At 45.4% G+C, this 22,195-nt stretch overlaps 1 protein-coding gene across 5 annotated transcripts in view; it reads left to right on the forward strand.

Annotated features, from left to right (window-relative positions):
- PITPNM2 (phosphatidylinositol transfer protein membrane associated 2) overlaps positions 1 to 22,195 on the forward strand; it is a 121,349-nt gene that overhangs the window by 74,941 nt on the left and 24,213 nt on the right. For 4 of the 5 annotated variants that reach the window (XM_080355021.1, XM_080355020.1, XM_080355022.1 and 1 more), the window contains 10 exons: positions 491 to 612; positions 1,318 to 1,551; positions 8,220 to 8,543; positions 11,514 to 11,609; positions 14,154 to 14,258; positions 15,124 to 15,194; positions 18,246 to 18,490; positions 18,969 to 19,158; positions 20,178 to 20,297; positions 20,638 to 20,849. In XM_080355021.1, coding sequence (XP_080211147.1) covers positions 491 to 612; positions 1,318 to 1,551; positions 8,220 to 8,543; positions 11,514 to 11,609; positions 14,154 to 14,258; positions 15,124 to 15,194; positions 18,246 to 18,490; positions 18,969 to 19,158; positions 20,178 to 20,297; positions 20,638 to 20,849 — 1,719 coding nt within the window. The remainder of the gene's footprint in view (positions 1 to 490; positions 613 to 1,317; positions 1,552 to 8,219; positions 8,544 to 11,513; positions 11,610 to 14,153; positions 14,259 to 15,123; positions 15,195 to 18,245; positions 18,491 to 18,968; positions 19,159 to 20,177; positions 20,298 to 20,637; positions 20,850 to 22,195) is intronic. The other variant, XM_080355024.1, reaches the window with a different exon arrangement.

Below are 22,195 nucleotides of genomic sequence, written 5' to 3' on the forward strand. Positions count from 1 at the left end.
CGTGAGTCAATAAGTTGTCCAGGAAACCCGACCCTGTGCAGAACCACTGTGTATTTTATTCTGCCACAGGTTCCAGGGACGAGCTCTGCTAAAGGTGCATTTCCAGGGTGTCCTCATGTTAGTATCTGTGTCATAACAGAGCTTGTTAGTATAGTGGAACCAACAGTTATCTCCTTGCTGAAAGCTGCTCTTTTAAAACCAGTCTGTCCTGATAATATTGGTGTGGAGGAGCCATAGTCTTGGGCTTGGGGTTTTACTAAACCAGAGCTATTCCAGGGAAACTGCGTGTCCAAGGCGAGCTCCTATCTTAAGAAGTTATTAAAGAAAAACTCTTTAATCTGTATAGTCAGTATTTTAAGCATATCTGAAGTAACACACGTGTGAAGGCTGGCTTGGGTTTGAGACTGGTTTTGCACATCTTAAGCAAGCATTTTCTCTGCTTGCCAAGCCGAGTGGGATTTACTCTAAGCTGCATTGTTCTCATTTTCAGGTATACGTGTCCTTTTGTGGAGAAATTCTCTATTGACATTGAGACGTACTACAAAACTGATCCGGGAGAGAATGTCAACGTGTTCAACCTTTCTCCTGCAGAAAAAAGACAAACCATTCTTGGTGAATAGCCTTTTTCTTTTACTTTTTCCTTTATTCTGTTGGTGGTTTGGGGAGGTGGGGAGTTTTTTGTGTGTGCCCTAAGGCTGTCTGTGACACACACCTGTGCCGCTGTTGGTGTCAGGCTGCAGGGCAGCGTTACATCGAGTGCAGTCAGGACACCTGAGTTCTCTTCTAGGCTTGATGTAAATCATATGGAAATAATTTGAATCTGTGGTCCATAAACTGAAGCTGATGCTCTCCTGTCTTGTTTGTGCAGCTCCCAAGGGGAGTAAGACATCTAATGATTTTGGGGGTAATAAGAAATAACCGAAGAAGAGGAAAATATTGCTGTATAATTGCCTAGCTCCTTCACATATATGAAAATCATTTCTGTCTGCACTTCTGAAACATGAAGGTGTATTTCAGCTTTGCTTCCCCTCCTTTTAGTCTTGCCCTCATGCAGGTTAACCCTTCAGCTTCACTGCTGTCTTTGGAAGATCAGGTTAAGGAGTCTTACGTATGTATATATGACTGTCTTCATTCCTAAGCCCATCTGATGGGGCTTTTGGTGCTCAACAAATAGGTTTGAGTCAGTGCGATCCTGCCCTTCTATCCAAGCTTCAGATGCTTCTGCTGGGTCTGGGACCAGTAACTCCTGAAAAATGGTGTTTTCTTCTTTTGTTCAGGCAAAGGAAATGCCTAAATGCTTCTATTCTCTTTCTATAGATCCTATTGATATTGTTAAAGATCCTATCCCTCCACATGAATACAAAGCTGAGGAGGATCCAAAGCTGTATAAATCAGTGAAGACTAAAAGAGGCCCCCTCTCAGAAGACTGGATTCAAGAGTACAAGAACAACCCTGGGAAATACCCCATCATGTGTGCATATAAACTTTGTAAAGTGGAGTTCAGATACTGGGGGATGCAGTCGAAAATCGAGCGGTTTATCCATGATGTTGGTGAGCATTTCTATCCTAGCAAAGTTCACTGTCAAATCCTTAATGTTGTTTTTGAACTGAAACACAAAGGTGAGGTGTGTGCAATGTATCGTATCCCAAGACACGTCTGTGAAGAGATTCTCAGATCTGATTACGCTTTGACAGAGCTGTGGGTCAGTTCAGAAAAAAATCATGTTATAAGTAACACTTATGATATGTATGAATCCAAACCATGTGTAGCCACTGAAAGGATTTCAAATCCTATGTAGGCAAGATCTTGCATTCTGGGGTTTTTTTATAGATGAACATTTGTATGTTGAACTTTACCAGGTCAGTATCAAAATCTGCCAGTTCTCTTTATTGTGAACAAAATCCCAAAGAGAAATGTGTTTCAGTGGCGAGTCCTGAGTGGTCCCAGAAAACCTCTCCCTGGAGCGTCCCTGGTTTCTACCTGCCCTGTGGCAGGGCTGGCGGGTCTCTGCATGACCATCCATCTCTGTCCCCACCCCATTGTTCCATAGTTCTATAACCCACGGTGGGTCATTGACAGCTCTCAGTTGTGAGTAACTGCGCTGCTTTGATTGATGCGTCATTCTTAGATCGATGCTTTTAAGGAGGTTTTGTTTGTGTCCCAGAAGGAACTAAGTGCAGACAGTGCAGGTGGTAGCAGTGCTGGCGGTAATTTGTTCCTTGCAGAAAATCTATAACACAACTGGTACAGTTTCTGAGCCGTGCGACAGGAGACAAGATCTACGGCCAGGTGGAAAACTTAAAGAATGTTTGAAAGAAGCATTCCCATCTCAAAACAAGTGCAGAGCTATGGCTGTCCTCTGGCAAAGAGCCGGCCAGAGAAGGGCTATGTAAAGGATGCTGTTAGGTTGGTGCAAAAGTAATCGCGGCTTTTGCGTTGTTGAAATTTGCCGCTTGATATTGGAATGCATTCTTAAATAAATGTGGTTATGTTATACATAATTTTAACATGCTTTTCTCCCTTTATGTTTTTTTGCTACTGATTTATTACTTGCTGTTTATTTTATATTTATTTTAGACTATAGAAATTATGCTAGACAAAAAGCAAATTCGAGCCATTTTCTTATTTGAGTTCAAAATCAGTCGTAAAGCAGCAGAGATAACTCACAACATCAACAATGCTTTTGGCCCAGGAACTGCTAACGGACGTACAGCACAGTGATGGTTTATCTGTCTTAACGTTTACTTTGCTCTCCCGCTGTTTTCAGGTACCCCTTTGGTTAAACAGAGCCGTACTGTATTAAGTGCTATAAATCATGTTGCAGAAAAGCTGGAGTATTTACCAAAGGCTTTTAATCTAAATATGTCTGCAAAATGATAGCAATAGACATAGAATCATAGAATTGCTTGGAAGAGACCATTAAGATCGTCAAGTCCAGCTGTAACCTAAATCTAGCACTAACTCATGTCCAAAACCACAGTTGCTTTTGCACCAACCTTACCAGCTTCCTGTCTGCAGTAAATCCTCCTGCATGACCTCTGCAGCTGACCCTTCTATATGCAAAGCTTCTTTGAAGTGCCTGATGCTATAATTAAGTAATTTTACAGCTCTTTTCAGTCATACCATGCTCCTGAGAGCTAATGTGGAAAACGCTGATAGAGCTGCAGAGAACAGTGCGGCGCTCTCTGAACAGTCACAGGTTGCTTTCCTAAAGCTCCTTTGGGTTTTCTTTACCCCCAGATGGAAGTTTTTACCTGTTAGATACCGTATTACAAGTGGCTCTCTGCAATGAGCTCCTCTGGCGTTTCGGTGACATGGGTTAATTTAGTGTATACGGCAAAACACGGGGGCAGAATAACAACTCCATTGTATCTGTTAAATGAAAAAGCAGCATGTGACTCTTCCAGTTGTTCAGAGGTGTTTGGCATAGATTAAATTGTGGTCTCCCTTAGAAACGTTTCTTTTGTATTTCATGAAAGATTGCCTGCCATTTTCCTCTTGATTGAGGCTTTGCGGAGCGCAGAGCCAGATCATTGTCTGCCTTTCAGAAGCCTTTCCACTCGGTTATAATGATGTTAAATAGTGTTTTTCAAAGTGGTTAAGATGCATAAAAATCAGAGAAGTCTTTAAGGTGAGACAAAGTTGAGTGAGTGAAAAATGAAAGCAAAAGCTTTGGGTTTCTACAGAAGATGCGGGGCCTTCCCCTGCGACGGGACAGCCATGGGGAAGCCATTAGTGAGTGGAAAAGTGCCAGAGTGCATCTGCTGAAGGCAGCACAGTGTGGGGACGGTTGATTTGGAAAGATGTGGGCTACAACATGACTGACCAGGCTTATACACTGATCCCGGTGTTGGGGCTTCACCTGGTGACGGAAAGCAGATCGTGCATCGTGCAGCTAATGGGGAACCAGCTCAGGTACCAGAGATGTTCTCATGTGCCAGCCCCTCCTTGACATTTTCCTCCTAGTTCCTGTGTTCCCAGTGCCTACAATTTCATTTATTGGGGAATTAGTGCTCTCTGTGCAGGGTCACCAACCAGCAAGAAAACTGAGGCAGAAACCAAGAGCGGAATCCAAGCTCTGCCCGAGGAGAGGAGCAGCCTTTGGTGGCGCAAACTAAAATTAGAGAATGGCTTGAAAGAAGAACACGTCCAAGTTTAGTGACGGATGGATTGTGATATGTAGAAAGGCTTCTGAGCACGGAGGGAGTAACTCCGAGGGATGGTGTTGAAATGTTCTCCGTCTTACTGAGTGCAACAGCCATTTTTTCTGATGACTAATTGGACAGTTACTCAGTGCTTTGACAGCCTGAGACACAGACTGGAATTGTGGGCTATTAGTCTACTTGACTGTAATATTTGTATGCTTTTTTACTCCATTCCCATAGAATTTAAGTTTAATTGGACTGGCACTGCATAGTGTTCTGCTCCCACTTGCTTCCTAATGGCACACGTGGGCTATGATTCTTTTGCTGTTAAACGAGTGTGTTGACTGTCTATGGGTTATTGATTATATACCACAGCAAAGTGTATTCCTGTCCTGGTAACTGGAGCTTTGTCTAAGCCAGCAGGTCTTAGGCTAAATATGCCCAAATTGTTGCACAGTGATAAAGCGGGGGTGGTTTTGAAAGCTCTTTTGCAGAACTTTTGCTTCACTTAAGCCCTCAAATGGAAAGTTCATCCAGAAGGATGCTGCCCACCTGCAGGTCGAGTCTTTCCAAGGGCAGGTGGGTTGCAGAGAGGTGGATGTGACCAGAGGCTTTTCCTTGTGAGGGATCTGAACAAGGACAGAAGGGAAGGTAGGGAAGTAAGGAGATAAAACCATGGGTTACCTCTCATCAAATACATTCAGACAGAACTGCACTGACGAGGTTATGGGATCTGTTGTGACCATCAAGGAAATAGTGTTGCATGAGGAAAATCCTTTATCTGCTGCCAGGAAATCGTGAGAGTGCATTATAAAATGTTTGGGGATGTTGCCACTGAGTACATGGTTAATGGTTATCTGAAGAGTTGCTTTATATGGATAGCTGAGCAGGTTTGGGCAGGTTTTTTTCTTCTCTGAGTTTTTCAGTTACTATTTTACTTCAGTTTGAAAAGAACAAGCCCAGAACTATAAACAAAAGCTTTTAAAATTCAGCTAAAGACTCTTCTCTGTCCCGTCTTGTCTCATGGTCATTTATACTTCCTTTTGTGAAATGAAGTTCAACACCACAATCTGCAGGCAAATCATTTACAAGAGTCAGCGCCTCATAGATCCAGCCAGCCCCTGCAGCAGAGTTGCTGAGGTGATGAGTTGAAAGGCAAGTGATTTAAATGTTTGCACCCTGCTAGACTCTTCACAGATGATCTTTCTGCACAACGCAGTGGGAAATGTTGTAATTAAATCAATGCACCAGTGACGGGTACTTCTGAACTCAATCTGCCTGCGTACATTTTGTGCATGTGTGGTTTCCTCGGGTTTTTTTAAACCAAGGCGTTGTGCTCGCTGGAGAAACAGTGAAGTCGTCTTAACTACTGATATTAATGATATCAGCTGGTACCTGTATCCTTGTAAAAATGCCGTTGCTGTTATTTCCTAGTGACTTCTGCTGGATGACTTGGATAAAAAATGCTTTAAGACTTGGTTGTTTTTGCACAGGAAGGGGAGCAGTGTCCAGACAGGGAGTCAGTTATTTGCAGCTGGATCTTGAATCCGTGCAGCTGTTTGGGGGCACTCGCTGTGTCCTCTGGGTCTCTGCTGCCTACAGGAAGGCTGAAGATTAATTCATATATATAGAGATAGATACACTCACTGCTGTGCGCTGAGGGACTGCTCAGGTTTTCCTTCCCTAGCAAGGAGGATTATTTTTCTGAAAGTCATGACTTTTATTTTTCAGTTTCTTTCGTACATGGACAGCCTCTTTCTCTTCCAGGTTTTCCCCCTGTGTTTAAGAAAGAGAAATGCAGCATTGCTGACACAGCCCTGGTGAAGGCCAGAGGCCAGGAAAATAATCTCAGTCTTTTTGACTTCATAACTAATCTAGAGTGAAGCCCCGTGATGCCGTCCTGTTTTCAAACGAAGGCTTTAAGGAAGGCTGATTTGGGATGTCTAATCAAAGGGTTGTGAGCGGTGCAGATGGGGAGGTCTGTGGCGATGTTTGTGATCTAAGAGATGAAGTGAAAGAAGGCGGAGGGGAACTTCAGGAGACTTCTTATGCTCCCAAGAGGTTTTCATGTTCCTTATGATGTTAGTCCATTAAAACAGAGACATGCAGTTGGTGGCATCTGTGCCTTTACACAGAATTTGTGAGTTGGTGCCTTGATACATCAAGGCTGGATCCAGGAGCGAGAGCAAAGGCTGCTGAGCCCTGGGACGGAGGAAGCCTTGGGGTGAGAGGGAGGAAACCATTTGCTTCTGTGTTTAATCAGTCTGTTTTCAAGGTGTTTCAGGCAAGGTTAGAATTGAACACTGTGAATGCGGAAGGCCAAAGGATGGTTGTGGTGTTGAGGACTGAATTACAGCAAGGGAAACGTTTTCTTGGCGTTCCGTGTGGATGTGATGGGAGTTTAATCTTCATTTTTTAAGCTCGACTGATTATCAATCATAATGGAAGGTGAGGAGGCTAAAACATTCTCCTGTGGTTCTGCAGAAAGTAATCTGGTGGGGGAAATAACTCTGAATCTCAACTAAGGTTGAACAGGATTAAGCAGCCGAGGCCCATTGTTCAGCCCCCTGAAGGTCACAGTCTGCTGGCTCAAACTTACCTCTCCTACGTGAGGTTCCCTTCTGAAAGTCAGGCAGAGAAATGCATAAAATATTGATAGATGTAATCTCACTGTGCAAATGAAGTTCGGGTTGAGCTGGTCCATCGCGTTAGCTACTGATCTCAGTGGTTATTTCCTCCTGAGAGGTTGGCTTGTGACGACGGGTGGCATTAAGAACTAAGCAAAGCACAGAGCAGAAAATCAATTGCCCAGGCCTGGGAGGAAATAACTATCTAAAAATCAGTTTTTTGTATGATTGAAAAAAGAAAAAAAAGAAGTGGTTGCTGAAAACAAAAGATGTATTTAGGCTGAAGATCACAGAAACCATGGCAGTAGTGAGATCTTAAGACAGCAATGCTTTTGGCATTGTCCTTCAACCCACCTCTGCCTCAGTTTCCCAGTAATTAAAGGGGGGACAATGTTCATGGATTTTATTTATTTACTTATTTTTCAGAAGGGCTCCTGTGGGTTAGTTTGGCTGTATTTGTAGAAGCTTTTAAAACCACCATTACTGCCGTGTGCTCCCATCAGTAATAAATACCAGTTTGGAGCTTTGACCTGTTGGGAGCTTTTAAGCAATAATATCGGTTGAAAATCCTGAGTGACTGTAGCGGTTTAGAAGTCTTGGTGGTGTGATGATGTTAGTCAACGAGTTTAAGTCCTGGAGGAAAGTTTCTGCATTGTGTGTTGGATAGTGAGACAGTTCTTCCTTTCAGAAATGGGATACATTGAAATACTTTAAATTGGCTTTACCCGCTTCGTTTTTCTCACACCACAGAAGACAGATGGTATCTGCAAAATAAAGCATCTCTATTCACTCTCGTAGTTTCCCATCCCATTATCTCTGAATCGCGTATTTGCGATGCTGTTTCACTTGATATATCGAAACAAGGAGAGATTTTAGTGTTAGCGCTGCTGATGTGGGATGTGCTTCTGTCATGTAACAATCGTGGTGGGCTGTTGATGTTCATGAAGAAACCTGGATTTAAAAGAAAAGAAAAATCACCAACCAAACCAACCCACAGCATTTTGTTGTTGTTGTTGGCCCTTTTCTTTTTTTCTTCTGGGAATATACTTTATTTTGAAGGCTGGATCCAAATATTACAAGTTCCTAGAACTTCATGGGAGGTACAGTTGTGGTGTGCTTGGCTTCTCCTTGGTGGAGCAGGCACTTACAGAGCAAAGTCTTTGATCCAGGATTAGGAAATCCCTTCCCAAGTTAAAAGCAGTCACAGAAGACTGGCTCACTTTTCGGTGCATGGTTGCTTAGCAAGAATTGAGGAGATAAAGTGCACGAAGTGACCAGTTTGCCATCCCAACACTTGCTATATGAAGGTCTTTTACTGCAGCTTATGGCGTTGTTTTGCTGATGCCACTGTAATGTCGTTACCATGGTGTCTTGAGGTTTTGGGGGAGGGAATGTGGATTCCTGCAGTGTTGTAGCGTTGGTGACTGGGGCGTTTTGGCTTTGCAGGCTTGCGGAAGGTGATGGTCCGTGCCCATCGGCAGGCGTGGTGCTGGCAGGACGAATGGTACGGGCTCACCATTGAGGACATCCGGCAGCTGGAGAAGGAGGCGCAGCTGATGCTGGCTCAGAAAATGGCCCAGTTCTGCAGTGAAAATGATACTGAGCAGCACGGAGTCAAAGACAATCCTGGTGAGAAGGACGCTGAAGCCAACACAGTTTCACCTGTTGACACCGAGGATGCCGCTGGTAACAGCGAAACAGCCTCTGGCAGGTCACTCACCAAGCAGTGGTCCACCTCTTCCAAGTCCTCACGATCTTCAAAGAGAGGAGGTAAGATGCTGCTGCTGACGTGCTGTTCTGAGCTGCATGGATGTTGGGCATTTGGCAGGTGTGACCATGTTTCCTCATGGCTGTCACCTTTGGGACAATGCATATTTCTCCTGTGAGTCCTGTTAAGTCAGAGGCTTTCTCTGCTGGTGTCGGAGGCTCAGTCTTCTCAGGTGACCTGTTATAGGCTTGGCAATGTTTCTAGTTATCCCTTAACTGTGACTCGGTGGCACATGGCAGAATTCTTGCCGATCTCACAAGCAGAATGACTATGAAGAACAGTAGAAGAGCAGGCAGCAGCTTGCTAACAGCATCAGGTCTCAGAAGACAAACAGTGGCGCAGGGAGAGTCAGTCGCTGTTACCCAAGGGCCACCGGTGGCTTTTAGAATAGAGTAGAATCACAGAATAGTTTGGGTTGGAGGGGACCTTCAAAGCTCATCTAGTCCAAGCCCTGCCATGAGCAGGACCCGGCCTGGTCCCTCTCTGGTGTCCGCTCTGTCCTGCTCTGCTCGCTCTTTGCTGCCTCTTGTTTGGCAGGGGCAGCTCCAGCCGGGACCCCGCACTCCATCCCCTGGGGTTCTGTGCCATTCACATCAAAAGCGGGTGTTTGGCTCTGTGGGTGCTGTGGAGAAGCTCACACAGTGAAGCATCCCCATCAGCTTCTGGGGAAATTAAGGCAGATACCACCCAAAAAAAGTGGGTGTGGGCTGCTGCCGTCCACTGATGAAGTGCAGTAGCTGTCAGAAACCAAACCTCTCAGCCTGCGGTTAGGTGGGACCACAGAGCGCGTTTATATTCCCTTTTAAATACCATTCTGCAGGCTTTCAGGATTTTTCTGTTAAAGCCCCTAAGGATACCCTGTAAGGACTCAGCTCCGAGTCCTGAATTTTATCATTCACCTCTCCCTAGGCAGTCATCTGCATTTTTTTTCCCCCTGTGTTAAACTCTTCCCTTCCTCAGCCCATTCTGTACAAAGGGGTGAATCCTCAGCGAGTTAACAAGCAAGAAGCTTGAACCCTTAGCAATTCCCTCTCCTTTTAGTCAAACGCAGCTGGTAGCTGAGTAATAGCTGTCACAGCAAGAGGGAAAACAATCTTGATTTTCTGAAAACCCCAAGGGGCAGCTTTTCCTCCAGTGACGGTGGAAGAGGACATCTGGGTGAGTGAAGCTTCTCCATCTCTCGTTTGCACTAAATGTTGTGAGTTGAGTCTCCATTTTTGTTTACCACTCCATCACTGATTTCATCGCGGGGTGAATGAGAGATGAGCGCTAGTTTTACCTTGCGATGACTCACTGGAGTGAGCCCCAGGGAAGAACCTACCAGATGCTTCATAAATCGTTGTATAAAAATAAAAATGCTGGCTATTTTGCTTGCACCAGGATTTTATATTGATGTGCCCGTCTCTCGTTATGCTCTTTGTTACGAGCTCCCTTTTCCAGCGCTGACATGTTCATTGGAAGCTGTAGTTTTCAGACCTCTTGAAGATTTGCACTGGTAGCAAAGCTTGATTTCTTTTAAACTGCAGAATGTCTCAGCTTTTACAGGAAAAAGTCATGAAAGAAATGAATTGTGATGTGCTGGGAAGTACGTCATGCAGATATTTTAATCCTTCTTCTTGCTGGGAGCATATTAATATATGGAAGCAAGGAGGGCTGGCTCCACTCACCGCTCCCTCCAGCTGAAAAAAGCAACGCCTTTTCTCCACACGATCCTCAGTCCTTTCTATACCATCCGAGCGAGACCTCTGGTGATAGCAGGACCCTTGTCACCATCCCATATGTTATTCTATGCTCTATTTTTAGCCACTATTATGCGAGTGTCTTGACGTCACTCCGGCGTGAATTAGCGCTGCTCTGCCAAGCTCCGCGTGCGGCTCCCGGAGGGGCGGGCGCTGGGTGGTTGGGGGCTGCCGAGCCCGTGCTGAGCTGCAATTACGTGACTCTTATTAGGGTCTCCATCCTTTTTCCGTGTGACAACCAGATAGCAAGATGAGATTTTGACTTAGAGATTTAACACTGTTAACAGCAACAGCATGAAGTGTCTCGTGCAGCTGTCACAGTAACCGGGGCTTTTCAGCGTCTTTCTTTATGCTAAATGAGGGTTTGTGAGTCTCCTCAGGTTTTTCTGTGGTAGGTGGCTGCTGCAAGCACTGTGTGACATGCAAGAGCCATCTGAAAAAGGGGAGAAAACCCTCTCCCTCTGGACAGGGATCCCTTCAGCAGGCGGCTGTTCCATAACAAGTTCAGCCAAGAAGAGTTCAGGCTGGATCATTGCTAAATTATATCTGGAAAAAAAAAAAAGAGCTGTAATCTATTTGTATTTAGTGCAGGAAACTCTGGAGGGGAACACGAAAGGGAGCAGGTAAGTGTGAGAACAGGAGGGCAAACAGGAACCCGAAGGAGCGTTGGGTTTTCTCCTCGCTCCATCAGGGCAGCCGCTCCAACCGCTCCCTCTCAAGCAGCTGGATAGCATGTTGTTTAAATCATTCAAGTTTAAAGTTTAAATAGATCTCTAATTCAATTTGTGTGGAAGCAATTTCCTTCCAGAAAACAGATTATTTCAATCCAGGCTGCTCTGCTTAGCTACCCACCCGAAAGTTAGCGGAGCAGAGGCACAGAGAAAGCTGCCGATCAGCCTGCTTCCTTCCTCATTTCAAACTTGAAAACCCAGCTGATTTTGCACATCCTACTAACAATTATAAATAGCTGCCATTCAAAATAGCATAAGAGTGATACAAACAGCTCGCTTTAATGTAGCATCTTGCTGGCAGGTTCTGACAACAGTAAACAAATGGGATCTGTAAAGCGGTACACTGACATCACACCAGCATCATCGGGGTTTTGTGTCTTTTAATATTGCAGCAGTGAATTTTCATAGAGAACACGCGACTCTTCCACCAGCAAAGATCATGCTGGGATCTCTCTGTCTTGTTGCTGTAGTGTATCGCATAAGGCTCTTTTCTTTTTTCCAGCAAGCCCCTCACGCCACAGTATCTCCGAGTGGAGGATGCAGAGCATTGCCAGAGATTCAGATGACAGCTCGGATGATGAATTCTTTGATGCACATGGTATGTGGAGCCTAAATCCCCATCGTTTGTTGCCTGAAATGGTGGGGTAAGAGAACGGAAGGCGTGAGGGTGGGGGTGAGCGGGGAAGGAAGCGAGACTTTTGCTTTGTCTGAAGTCTTTTCCTTTCTAACCAAGATACGTGCAGCATCAGCGCAGCTTCTTTGAGCATCCCCAGCGTCACCCAGCAGACTCTTGTATTTAACATTTCAGATTCACTAGGATCTGTTTGAAAGGATCTTGAACACTCTTAACCTTTGAGCTGTGTTTTACTTGGCGCAAATGAGTGCGGGTATAATTCAGCAGTACTAACTGGACTGTGGGTGTGTCCTAATGGTTCTGATTCAGTATGACTGATTATTTTTCTAATCTTTTAATCAGTAGGAGATATGATTAATTGTCCTGTCTTGGTCTGAAGAGCCCCCAGTTTGCCTTTATTAACTCCTTATTCTCCTGTTCCAAGAAATAGTGAATGCAACAAGGTATTTCAGGTGCTGAAATTAATCAGGATTGATTCCAAGATTCTGAAAGTAATTTTGACTATCCATATTAGGAGAAAGCTGTGGTATTTTTTTCTCTATGCATATGTGCGTGAAGAAGCTTTGTTCCACCGTCCTCATTTAATATATTGTACTTAATGCGCATTTAAGCCTGAAAGGCTCCGTCTCTACTGACGACAGATGGACTCTTGGCTTGCAATGTTAATCTAAGTTAGATGCGCAGCGTGTGCTGTTCAAGTTGGTGACCCCTCTGTGAAAGGCAGTTGTTAGAAAAATCACGCTCCGGTTTCCCAAAGCAGAATTTCACTGGTGAAAGTTCAGTCTCAAAAAAACGAATAGTATCGTGTTCCAGAAGAGTTCTCGCATCAAGTATTGAGGCATAAATCCCAAATTCTGGGGTAGAGCGTCTGCTGTTGTAGAGGAGCGACTTGTACAACAGCAGTTTCAATGGCCAGGATGGAAGCGAGTTGGGGATGGACGTGTCTCTTGCCTGGAAGGAGAAGGGCCAACTTAGCTTAAATGTCCCTATTTATCAACTTACGTAGCATCTACAAAAACTATGTAAGGGATTTATTGTAGCAATATACACAGAAGAGAAGAGGAGTGAGTCATTGAAACGGCATCCTTGCTATCCACCTTCTTGCCTTTTTAATTACTTAGTAATAAAATTGAAATAGAGAGATGGCTCTGCCTGGGATCCAGGCCCCCAGGGGATCCCTGATGTTCTCCTAACAGGCCCGGGAAGGACAATTAGCAAAAATGAGCCTAGTGCCACGGTTGGTATCGGCACCTCATCTGCAACACCCGGAGGAGCTCACTAACACAAAAAGCAGCTCCTCTGCGAGCACAGCGTCTCCGTTTCCATCCGGATTGTCCTCTGCGATCCATGCAGATGGGTTGGAGAAGTGCAGTGGGATGCTGGTTTATTATTTGAAGCCTTGGTGCTGTTCCACACGTCCCCCTGGTGGGGAGGGACCTCTCGGTGCCCCTGTGCCCGCGGATGGCACGTCCCACCCGGCTCTGCGAGCGGGGATGAAACAGCTCATGGTCAACACCGAGCAGAGTTCCTCCGAAAGCGCTTCCCAAATACACACATTTCCTCGCGGCGCAGTGGGCGTAACACCAGCCCAAGATTTCTTGTCGCTGGCTTCCCACCTCTGGTACAGATACTGACAAATACAGTAATATCTAATAGCTATCCTGTAATAAATGCTAATAACGGGAGTAATATCCCATTCAGTGATCACTTGAGCAGCAATAAGGGCTGTAATTAAACCTCTCAAGGAAATAAGTTTAATATTTAGATTAAGTTACTGGAGGAGCTTTGAGTACAATCTTCCTCTTAATTCCCTGCCAGCCTGTGTGTTCCGTGCTCGTGCTTTCCCTGTGCTCTGAACCGGTAGCTCCGCGTTCCCTCATGCAGGGAAATGGGGATTTACTCAATATTTTTCCATAGCTGAAAAAGGAAATGGCATGCTAATGCTGAGTTTCTGGGTTGCTTTATTTTTTTTGGTCAAAGTGTAAATAGAAACTCCTAAAAATAATTGGTCTTTGCTTGACTCTGCACTTAGTCCCCTTCATATATATATTTTTAAACTCCTGCTCAGATTTGCTGAAAAGATGAATGTATTTCATAATCTTTTTGTTCCCCATTCTAGGATTCCTCCAACTAATTGTTTTCTTAGTAACTGTACAGCAACAAGAAAGGGGGAATCCTGGTCTGGGACTCTAAAGATTACAGCTTTTAGATCTTCAAGACATTCTGTAATTACTGCTGTTATTATTATGTTTATAAATCTTTATTACATTTACAAGCCCAAAATTTTCAGGAAAGAAATACTAAGCGCAGAACCATAAATAAATTAGAAAGCACTTAACCGCTGTAACAGTAAAAGAGACATCCTCAATTTAGGAAAAGAAAACAGTGAGGAGGAAAAAGACTTGAACTGCTGCCGTTTGGTTTTGTGTGGGTTCTGTGCTCTTGTCTGTACACATATTTGTGTTTGTGTGACTCAAAAAATCTGGGTTTATCTATTTTCTCTTAAAGAGGACTTGTCCGACAACGAGGAAATGTTCCCGAAAGAAATAACCAAATGGAGCTCCAATGACCTGATGGATAAAATTGAAACCCCTGAATGCGATGATGTCCAGGGTAATCTTTTTTAAGTAAAACCTGTATGTGATATTTTATAGTATTTCCAGGTAATTGTTACAGCCACATTCTGAAAAAGGTAAAACTTGTTATCTTCATCTCACAAAAGGAGAAGCTGAGACAGAGCATATAAATGACTGCCCGGTGCTGCCAGAAAAGAATCGCCCGGTGGGAGATGCGATAGCTCTCGATTCTCTTTTATTTTCCGCGTTGGTTGGACTCCTTTGTGCGCCAGCCAGGATTCTCTCCTATAATGATGAAACATTCCAGCTCCGTCTTGAATTACTTGAATTTCTCCTGACTTCTTTCCTCTTGCTTCATCCTTTGTTCTCATCTGTACCTGCCTCAGTTTTATTTTCTGCTCATCGTTATGAAATTTTGAAAGGGAGCTGGTTCCTCAGCCAGATTGATTCATGTAGCAGAACGGTGGAAGACGACACTTTAGGTACAAAGTCGGTCTGTGTCGGCACAGACGCACGGACACATCAGGTCTCTGCTCTCCCAGCACAATTCAAGCAATTATTTTTATTATCCTCACAAACGCATCATTTCTGACAATTGCGCAGGGATTTCCCATTGTTGCCATCCTTAATAAAGCAACGGTACTGGGTTGCTGTAATGAGAGAAGAACCAGATCGTGTCCTCGGCGCTTGCCCAGGTTATGGGAAATTGCTGGAAAATAGGTGACCCAGCATTGCGCAGGCTGCTCAGGTGGAAGGAGGCGGGAGGGAGGGAGAGAGAGAGCAATTTGATGAAATAACTAAGGAGACGCGAGGCAGAAGAGGCACAAACAAGTGTGTTTATGGCACAGCATCTTTGCCAAAGCATCTTGCAGTGCTGATGTTTCCAACCTCTGTGCTTCCAGGTGACTTGTACCACGAGCCGTCGGCAGAGTACCGCGTGGGCTCCAGCGTGGAGAGGCTCAGCATCATTGAAGTAAGTGCTTCTGTTTCTTGTAACGAAATAATTTGTTGCTAGAATGTGTCTCTGTGGGGTAAACGGGGTAAATGACCCCCTTTGCCGCTGTCGTGTCTTTGTGTGTTGTTTGGAGCCACACTGGCATGCTGTGAACTTCAGGGCTGTGTTTAAGGGATTATTTCACCCGTCTTTTGAAGATGTATAGCAAGTGCTCTCTGGTTTGTAAGCAATGTGAGGTATCCATCTGGAAGAAAAGTCCTAATCCCATGGGATAAGTGCTGCCTGGGGCACTGCTGGGCTGGGCTCTCCTGCTCAGGGAAGGAGCCAGCGCGGAGGTGAGAGCAGGAGCCGCATTGCTGCAGCACCAACGTGCAGGCTGGGGGGTCTTGTTTAGAAACCTGTTATAGCAGAGCCTGTGTCAGCACCCTGAATAAAACAATACATAGAAAATAACACCTCCGCAGCTTTCTAGACTTGCATATACAGGGGTTTGCAGTTCAGTGTCCTAGTGAGATGGTGCATCTTGGCTGTGCTCATCCCGCCCTTGCAGCGTCTGCCTGTCTGTGCTGTAGAGATGATGAAGCTGCTTGCGGAGTCCCCAGGTTGTGTCGTGATCTGCCGAAGACCAGGAGCATAGTTTTGGTTCAGTATTAGTCTGTGTGCCAGGCTGTCAGTTCAAGGTGGTTTCGCTTTTTCATAATAGACTGAAAGCTCAAGAACCATGGAATTAATGGGTGGCTGGGGATGGAAGTGGCTCTGGCCACCTCAAGATCAGCCAGTCACAGCCCTAAGATTTCTCTTAGAGCTCAAGGTAGCGTGGAAAATTTTTGATCTTCTTCAGAAGGCTGTACAAACTCAACCCACTCCCATTTCTGCCTTAATTTTAGATAAAGAACAGGCTTCAAAGTGAGTTAAAAAATATACTCATTCGTATTTGTTCACAAACAGCCTACTAAAACAGTACGACATTCCTAGCCACCATTGCAGTGTTTTTCAGGTTAAGAGCCTCCATCACCAAATGTAGATCAGGAATCAAGTGTCTTAAGACTCCAGATCTTATAAGAAAGTTGGAAATAGCCACCTCCACCCCTAAACTAACCAGCAGTTGCTTGCATGTTCCCCACTTCCTTCAAGAGCAGAGGTTAATGAACCGAAAGGGGAAATGACTGCGGATCAACCTCTGGATGACCTGAGCTTGGTGACTCATGTTGCTCTACAAATGAGCACTTAAAACATTTATCTGAAAGCAAAAGCGATGCTGAGAGTGCTCATCCTGTGCCTCCAACCAGGCAAGAGTTCACCTTGCAGGCGCTGTAAACGGGACTCAGAGGAGGTTTAAAGAGCAGGCATTAATACAGTGTAATGGTGCTAAATAATTCAAAGCCATTCTTATGAAGGAGGTCTGGAAAATCTTTATTACAGACTTGGATGTGAATTTTAATACTTGTGACGGGCTGTGTTGTAAGATACGCTTTAACATTATCTGGTAAAAATGTAAGCTAGTTGTTAGGTTGCTGATGTGTGCCTGGGCATGTGCCCCTCCCAGCAGCAGGTTTGTCACTGTTCAAAGGACAACAGGTGACTAAAGATGCTAAAATGAGAAGAATTTGCCAAATGGAAAATAGCACTGACCTCCAGCCCTTCCACACCCCCTCCCCATGGCTGTTGCTCTGCCTCACCAGGGAGTTGCCCAAGATGTTCTCAAATCTGTAAACACTGAAAGCCCTGGTAACAAACAGATATTAAAAATAGTTACTGCTCCATTGTGTGATAGTGTGTGACCGGTACACATGGATGCTCTTGTCCTCGCTCCTGGGACATCAGGGTTGGGCTTATGGCTGCTGGGGCAGGGCACTGAATGAGAACCCACTCTGCAGTTCAGATACGATTCCCTCCTCCTCTCAAACTCCAGCCTGTCTGTTCAGGCAAGGAATCAATTCAACATAGTAAGCAAACGACCTGGACAGCCAGAATCCAGTCCTTGCCTGTGCTCATGCAGCAGCCTCCCAGCCAGATGTTGGCCACTCCTTGGGTCATGAGGTCTCAAAGCTTTTTATCTTCAGTTCCTCTTTTACGACAGTATAAGCAAATCTGAAGTCTTATTTATAACTTCTGTCGTAGGCGAGCAGAAGCAATGACTGATCTCTTCCTACAGCTTCTTTCTCCAGTAACTTGCCACTTGCTGACCTGTTTGATCTCAGTTGTTTTTTGCTGAATGTGTTTTACTGTCAACTGCTGCAGCTGAGCTCAGCACCCCAACAGAAAGCAACACCCATCTTTTATCTCTTTATTTTTCCACCCTAACACACGCAAGTAATGTCTTTACTGCTGCCATGTTTTACCTGGTTACAATTTTATGCCTTTGATTTTTTTCACTTTCAGCATTCCTTCTGCTTAGGACAGTCAGTTTGCTGAAGCTGTGTGTGCAGTCATGTTCTCAGCTGTTGTGTCCAGGTGTATCTAGTGCCCATTTCCATAAATTAAGCATGTTGCTGCTTGAAGACAGTTTACTTTCTTACCAGTGAACCTGTAGATGTTATTCTAAAACCTCTTGCCTCCTGATTTTCAGTCTGCGCTGGATGAGTTTAGGGTCTCTTGTGCTTGTGCCTGCACTGTCCTTTGCCTTGAGTGCCTCTCTTCCCTCCCCAGCTTTCTCATCTCGTCTCCACTGGCTTGAAGAGATGGGAATTCATCCTCCTGGGGCCTTGCTGAGCAAATCAAGCTGGACTCTTTCTCTCTTCAGAAAGTCTCCATGTTCTTGTTCTTCTCTGCTCCTGCTCACACTGCAATTATCTATGTGTATGGATGGCCCAAACTGAATTTACCCCTCTAGGCGGGGGCTTGCCAGTGCTTTGTACGATGGCTAATGCTGTTTCTGCTGGAAACAACTGGCTTGACAGATTGGCTTTTGCCTCTTCCCTGACTTGATGTATCTAGTGCATATATTGTAGGTACCACGTGTGAGCTTGGGGGAGTAAAGACGATAAAATTTGCATAAAATGCATTTGGACCCAATATAACTTCTTTGCAAATAAGCCTGCCTGCTGTGCTCTGTTTCATTCCCACCAGGATGAATCGGTGCAGCCATTAATGCAGCCCAGTAAAATCCATGTCCTCCTCTTGGTCCTGCATGGAGGGAACATCCTGGACTCGGGGAGCGGTGACCAGAGCTCTAAGCAAGGGGACGTCAACACCATCACGACAGTGTTTGACACCGTGATGAGGGTCCATTACCCCGCTGCTCTCGGACACATCGCCATCAGGCTGGTCCCTTGCCCAGCCATCTGCTCCGAAGCCTTTTCGCTGGTGTCCAGGTATGTTGATGCTATTTTGTCACAGTGAGAAACATACAAAATCTCACTCTTGTTCTTGTTTCTTTTCTTGCATCCTGGAAATGTTCTGCATTGAGAGCTCTGACCATGCTTTCAGAATGCACTTATTAATATACTAGTGAGACATTCAATCTCAATTTCATACTTAGCTGCAGTAAATACAGCAATCATGCAGCAAGAGTTCTGAGATTGATTTATTCTAATTAATCCAATAAATACTAAGGCTTTAATTCCTTGTCTGAGGGCTGTTCTATCAATGTAAGTATGTTGTCCTTGAAGATTTACGTTTGATGGGAGGAAAAGATTTATTAAGCTCTCACCCATTCACTGTGGAATAAATGGCCTTTCTATCTCGAGGCTTTTTTTAATGAACTACAATTCTCACTGTACTGCCTGCAAATGTTTTGCCCTGCTCTGCTTTGTTAGGCTGATTATTTCCAATGTCTCTTGCCCTGTCCAGCCTCAGCCCGTATAGTCACGACGAAGGCTGCCTGTCCAACAGCCAGGATCACATTCCCCTCGCTGCACTCCCTCTGCTCGCGACATCGTCCCCGCAGTACCAAGAAGCTGTAGCCACAGTCATCGTCAGAGCCAACCAGGCCTACAGCGAGTTCATCAGATCCCAGGAGGGCTTGTCCTTCACCGGGCAGGTGAGCCAGCGGCTGTTTATAGCCACAATGAAAGGAAGAGCAAGTGAAGCAATTTCCTTCTGCAGCTCTCTTTGCCATTAATCTCTCAGGAGGGATGGAAACATGACAGTGTTGAGCTGCAATAAGAAAATGTTGTGCTTCCATTTCTTACAGAGAGAGAGAGAGAGAGATTATTGCTTATGCTCTGTCTTGAACCTTTGGGATTCAAGGCCAAGTCTGAGCTTGTGTTTCAGAAATGAAGTTACAAAGATGTGAAGTTAATCAATTTTCAGCATGACACACCTTTCCAAATCAGGAATGCTACCTTTGTCATTAAACGTGATCTCTAGTCCCATTGCAAACCAAGACTATTTAAGCATTCCTGTCTTTAAAGGACTTCAGGCAGCTCATGCTGGACTTGTTTCTTTTTGGAGATGATGCAGCTGCTGCCCACAATAAAATACCAGGACTGAGCCTCACACCTGTGTGAGCAGAGTGACCCTCTAGCCCTGGGAGGTTTGAGCTATAGGACTGGCTGCCCCATTGTGCTGCTGTAACGTGATTTAGCACCCCAAGCTTCTTCCCAGCCAGCGCTGTGCCCGGGGACCCAGACAGCCCTCTCCTACCCGACGTTCTCAGTGCTTTATTGTGCCTTTCTGCTCGATTCCCTTGGAGACAGGACAGCGTTATCTCCTCAGGGTACACACCGGGAGCAGAAGCACGGGGAAGTTGCCTGAGGTAGTACAGCCAGCAAGGAAGGAATCAAGCTCGGTTTTCTAAAGCCGGAGTTAGAGCCATGATCAGTGCTCTGTGTTGCTTTCACTTCACTGCAGTCGGCTGGTGGGAGCAACCAGAACACAGGGCTGCAGGGTACCAGTGGATGTTCATTGACAAAACACTTTTAGTGATGAAAGCGCTGGGCATCCTGTTACTGCAGCTTTCCCAGGTATCACCCAGCACTCTGGTTAACTGTTGTCTCTGAACTGAAGTCATAGAGATATTTTTTTCTCCTCCTCCCCTTCTTCTGTTGCCTTTTCCAGGTTTGCTTGGTAGGCGACTGTGTTGGAGGAATCCTGGGATTTGATGCCTTATGCTACAGCAACCAGACCGTGTCCGAGAGCCAGAACAGCAGCCGACGAGGAAGCGTTGTGAGTGTCCAGGTAACGCTGGCACCTCCACAGCCCCTGTTTTTAGTGAGGATTTTTCCATGAAACAACAAAGACTCTATTTCTTATCAATCGCAAACGTGTCTTAAGGTGCATGTGTGTCTCAGTTTGGGTGCATTTGCTCTGAACAGAGATGTTTCATCCTCTGGTGCGAAGCATCATTCAGGCCTGATTTACCCACACCCTTAGAAAGTGGTTAGATCTGAGTTACTGTATTGTCCTCAACTGGATCTGGGGGTAGATGGGGAAGAGAAGATGGAAGGAGAACGCTGTAATGTGGGTGTATTCCTGATTCAGCTGCCAGAGTGGTAAATCATTGTATTTCATATCCCAGGATACCGATCTCCTGTCTCCTGGAATAACAGTGAACAACAGCTACTGTTCTAGCGGCTCAAATCTGGAAGCCAGCAGACACCTCAGCAGGAGCAACATTGACATTCCCCGTAGCAACGGAGAAGATCCAAAGAAGCAGCTGCCACGAAAAAGGAGTGATTCATCAACCTATGAACTGGACACAATAAAGCAGCATCAAGCCTTTCTTTCTAGGTAAGATTTTGAAGGAACAGAACCAGAGCTGAGCTCGGTGCGTCTGTGAAACCCGAATATTGCTTTGTCATCCTGTGATGAGCAAGGTGGAGGAAAGTGTGTAACTTAGATTTGAGAGATATAGATTTCAGTGTGTTGCATATGCGAAGAAAACTAACAGCCCTCTTGCTCGGTAGCAGTGAAATAATCCATCTGCTCTTCTGCATCTGTATTAGGATGGCAAGAAGCTGTTCATCGTGTTTCCTGACAGCTGGGGCTGTCAGGGAGCTGCGTGTTCCTGTGCTGCAGGTGTGGGATGGGGGTCATAAAGCAAATGTAGAAGTCGTGCAAGGGAAGGCGGTGAAGCAGAACTGGGAATTCAGTGTTGTGTTCATTTCAAAGCATCTCTGAAAGGTGATTTTTGAGTTGGCTGGCCTGTTGTTGGAGAAGGTGGGGTGAGCCAAGTGTACTTTAATTTTGGGCTAGTTCAGGTGCGAGGCTGAATTCCGGTGCCCTTCCCTCTCGCGGGAGCAGGTTTCTGCTGCCCTGGGTGAGACATCCTGCCCCCTCGCTGGTTGGCTGGTTCATGGAGCAGCCTTCCGCTGCTCATGAGGACTGTTTTGTCTCTGTGATGATTTGGCAAAGCAACCCAAGTCCCCTGAGAGGAGCAGGGACAGGGAATTGTATTCTGTCCGCTGCCAGGGCTGCTCCGTTGCGCCAAGGTGACGTTTCAAATTTGTTACTCACTGTCGAAGCCCCCAGTATCACATTCCTCAGCTGCTTCAAATGAACTTTGAGAAACGTATCCATTAACGCAACTGATGAAATTTTCATAGCATCTTTCCATTGCTGCCGATCATTCAGGGATTACTTCTGTAAGCCCGGCGGCTTTTTCTGACTGAATCATCTTCATCAGCCTGTGGAACAGGACAGCCCAGACCTTTTCTTCCTGCACGCCTGGAAGAACTGCAGCATCGTCTTAATCCCCTTTGCCCAAGTCCCAGGTACTGGGGAGCAATGTCCCCCAGCAAACACCATTATCTGCGCTGCAGCCGTGTCCAGGGCTGTTCTTCTGCCCTGTGCCTGAAGGTTTGTCCTGCGCCTCTGCCCATCTTTCACTGCTTGCTCCAGCACAGGGATTCGTGTTTTCCTGCCACGTCAGGGGCCCTTTGGTAAAAGACTCATAGGAGAGAAAAAATATCAAGTGAATGTTGTTGTTGCACAGAAATACTATATTCAGAAAGACAGCTGCATTTACAAAAACCACAAAAAGCTTCTCAGCTATTTCCAGCAGATTAATAAAAGGCAATCAGGCTCTTGTTCATACCTTATCAAAACAGGCTCCTGTGTTACAGGAGAAAATACTA

Source organism: Nesoenas mayeri, assembly GCF_963082525.1.
Source record: "Nesoenas mayeri genome assembly, chromosome: 17".
In the NCBI taxonomy this organism is placed as follows: domain Eukaryota; kingdom Metazoa; phylum Chordata; class Aves; order Columbiformes; family Columbidae; genus Nesoenas; species Nesoenas mayeri.